The 3,428-nt window shown below is 38.5% G+C and overlaps 1 protein-coding gene across 3 annotated transcripts in view; it reads left to right on the top strand.

The window, feature by feature from the left end:
- The first annotated feature begins 2,668 nt into the window (after positions 1–2,668).
- LOC117612960 overlaps positions 2,669–3,428 on the top strand; it is a 3,709-nt gene continuing 2,949 nt past the window's right edge. Inside the window, exons 1-2 of one of the 3 annotated variants that reach the window (XR_004583637.1) lie at positions 2,669–2,933; positions 3,046–3,372. Coding sequence is in view for 1 of the 3 variants with exons in the window: in XM_034341587.1 (XP_034197478.1) it covers positions 2,843–2,933; positions 3,046–3,272 (318 nt within the window). In the remaining 2 variants the exon portion in view is untranslated. Of the gene's footprint in view, positions 2,934–3,045; positions 3,373–3,428 lie in introns of those variants that run through there. The other 2 variants (XR_004583638.1, XM_034341587.1) reach the window with 2 other exon arrangements.

Raw genomic sequence — 3,428 nt, 5'->3', positions numbered from 1 at the left:
ATAGAACAAGCAGAAGATTCTGTGAGGTAAAAGAACAAACAGGTGGTAGGCAGAACAAAGACTACGAAAGTGAATAGTGTGGTTGAAGAGGGAAAGAAGCTCGAGGAATTAACAAAGAAGAAGAGAAGAGAGGATAGAGATAGAAGAACAGAATTTGCAGCAAAGAATAGGAATGCGGAAGCAAAGAAGCTCAGGATCATACTATGGTGATGATACCATGTGAGAATAGCAATATTAAACAGAATTTTAACAGAGAGAAGCAGAAAATCTTAGGAGAAGAATTGATGTATTCATTCATTGATTATTCAACACAGTACAGTGCTGGTTTTTATACTAGCTTGTCAAAGCTTTGTGTACACGTTTCTAACCTCTTAACCTTTCTAACTTCTTTAACAGAACTCTAACTCTTTTGCTAAAACTGCCTAACAGTCTTAACAATATTTCAACAACTCTCTTCTTCAATCTTCTGACATGTGGCAGAATTAGGACCTTTGATATCTTTACACGGAGAACTTTCATACCTGACTCAATGCAAAGCTTTCAAAGAGTTTTGTAATAGTGTGCAGAGCGTCCATGCAGTGGTGGATCCAGGAAATTTCCTTCCAGGGGTCAACGTCTAAAGGTTTTAAAAAAATTATACTAAATATACCCATAAAAATGAAACGATAATATTATAATTCATAATTAATAAAAAAAACCACATTACAATTGTCCAAGACGAGTTTTCATATTCTGAAAACGTAGCATTATGGTTTCATTATCAATACAAGCAAACACATCTTTCTCAATATAAACAAGTAAGCTATCGCTCAACCATTGATCTCCCATTCAGTTGCGAAGTGGACCTTTCACAAGATTTATAGCAGAAAATGCTCTCTCCACAAAAGTAGCTGCAACCGGTAAAGTTAAGACTAATGTGAGAAGCAAATAAACATAATTATATGTTCTATGCAATCATTTCTCCATCATATTTTTGCAAAGCTACCAATCCCTTTCAATTGAGAAAAATCGATCATTGTATGCATGTGATTAATATAAATCTCAAGTTGATCTTCAAGTGCCAAGAGATCTCGGGAATTAAAATCTTGAGGATAAAATTCAGCAAAACGAAGTAGCTTTTGTTTGTCAAAAGCTATGAATGAATCATCTGGACTCAAACATGTCAAACAAAGAAGTAACTCAGTATTTACCTCACTAAAGCGACGATTTAATTCCGCAAGTTGCCACTCAATGATTTGAATAAAGATGTCCACACGATAATGATGGAGGTGTGTTATTATAGGAGCTCTCCGATGTGATCTCCATTGAGCTACATATGCATCATCCATGTTTGGAACCAAGATATCATGTTTGGCACAAAAGGAAGATACTTGATCAAGCAAGGCTTCAAATGCATTCTCTCTCATGTGTTGTAGTTGGTCATTGCAAACTTTGATTAAAGTTATTGCATTCCCAATTCTTGGTCTTTCCTTTATAATGCTTGTGACAAGTCATTTGTGGCTCCCAATATAGATCTCATGAAAAATATGTGGTTTTCAAGGCAATAGCGAACGTTACCCTTCTATCACAGGAACGAACACAAAACGGATGAACACAGTCAAATATTTAAATATTCACTAAAGAAAAATAATAATTTAAAAAAGGCTAAGATATTAAATAATTACATATATTAAATTAAAGAAGTTGGCCAAAAAAAAGAGTAAAGAAACTAATTTTATATTTTTTAAAATTAAAATAAAAACAAAAACACCTATCCCAACTAAAGTTCATTGGCCCGGGTTTGTGCTTGGAAATATTTTCCGTGTAACACCCCGTTCCAAGAAAAATGACTGTTTAATTAATTATTTATAGTGAAATTACATTTTTGCCCTTATGTGAGGGGCACTTTAGTCACTTTTTATTCGGGAAGGATTTTGAAGAATTGAGTGGCACCGTTGTGTAGAGCTCGACAATACGAGTTCATAGACATGGGGCACGCCCAATTCCGAGTTGTAACGAAGGCGAAAAGGTGTACAAATGAAAAGGATGTAATGAGAATTTTAAATTTGTTGCTACAGTAATATGCCCCCCCCCCCCCCCCTTTTCTTTTTTTTTTTTCCTGAAAAAAAAATGCTCCTCTCGTTCCCTTCTACAAAACCCACCCAAAACTTGATCCCTGAGAAAAGGGTTAAGTTTTCCGGCGGTGCACCATTTTGGGCCTATGGTTTAGCGTTTTCCAGTGATTCTGACGGCCAAATTCATCAAGTGAGGTATGGAAATTCATCTCCTCGTTATGCGCTATCTGTTTATGTAATTAGTTTGGGTTAATTTTGAAGTTTTGGAGATTGATTTAAATACCCATTTTGGGCCTATGGTTCTAGCCGTTTTTCACCCACTTCCGGGACTACCTGTGCTGGGTCACTGTTGCCTCTTGCCATACCAGAATGTCGTCGTTGCTAATCTATGGAGGCTCTAACGACTGGGAATCAACTCCACTATAAAAATCTTCAAAAGGCTCTACATTTCAGCACATTGCAACTTGTGGAAAATTCTACAGTGGACCTGGCGCATGGATGCGCCAAGTCCCATTGACGGTTGGATTTCGTTAAAATTTCTTAGGTAAATCTATACCATTGAATAGAATAACCTGAAAACCTGCTCAACAGGTTGAAAAAAAATTCCCAACCCGTCAAAATCTAAAGCCCCCTCTTCACTTCATCTTTCTCTCGCTCTCTCTGACCGCGATCGCTCTCTCATCCAAATCCCTTTTCCTCTTCGTTTTCNGACTTAACGTCCGCACTTCTCTCTCTTTCTCTCATCTCAGCCTCCTNCTCTCATGTAGGGCGTCAAGGATCTGGCCAAAATGACGTTGTTCATGAATGAGAGCTATGCAGACCGAAGGCTTCCTCACCATCGCAACCCCAAAGAGTTTGTTCCATTGGACCATTTGGCAGGTCAATTTTATGTCTTTCTCTTCCATCAAGATTACTCTCTTTAATTTGCCCTTAATATGGATTATTATAATTGATTTTGTATTTAACAAGTTGGTGGGTGCTGGTGTTGCAGATCTTTGGGTGATGGAGAATCTGGGTCAAAGTTTTCGAGCCCGGTCACTGAATCTAATAGCCAGGATGCATCACTCATTGCTTTCAGTTCCTACCCTCAATGCTCCGTTGCTCATGCGACACTACTTCTCTGCCCCTAGTTTCCTTGTCTCTAACTTTCCCAGCAACCAGGAATTGGTGGAGCCGGTGACGCCAGACTATGATGAGGAGAGAGTCGAACAATGTTGACGGGTCATGGCGGTTGAACTTCGACGGTTTCCAGGTGTCCTCAGAGAGCACAAGGAGAAAAGACTTCCCCGTGGCCTCCATGACTGCCTGGGGGNTTTAGGTAATTTCGCATCTTCACCTTCATTGTTAAAGGAATGGTATATTTGTTGTGATGAT

The sequence above is a fragment of the Prunus dulcis genome, unplaced genomic scaffold (assembly GCF_902201215.1).
Source record: "Prunus dulcis unplaced genomic scaffold, ALMONDv2, whole genome shotgun sequence".
Lineage (NCBI taxonomy): Eukaryota > Viridiplantae > Streptophyta > Magnoliopsida > Rosales > Rosaceae > Prunus > Prunus dulcis.
Note: the sequence above shows the minus strand (reverse complement) of the source record. Positions and strands in the feature narration are given on the sequence as shown.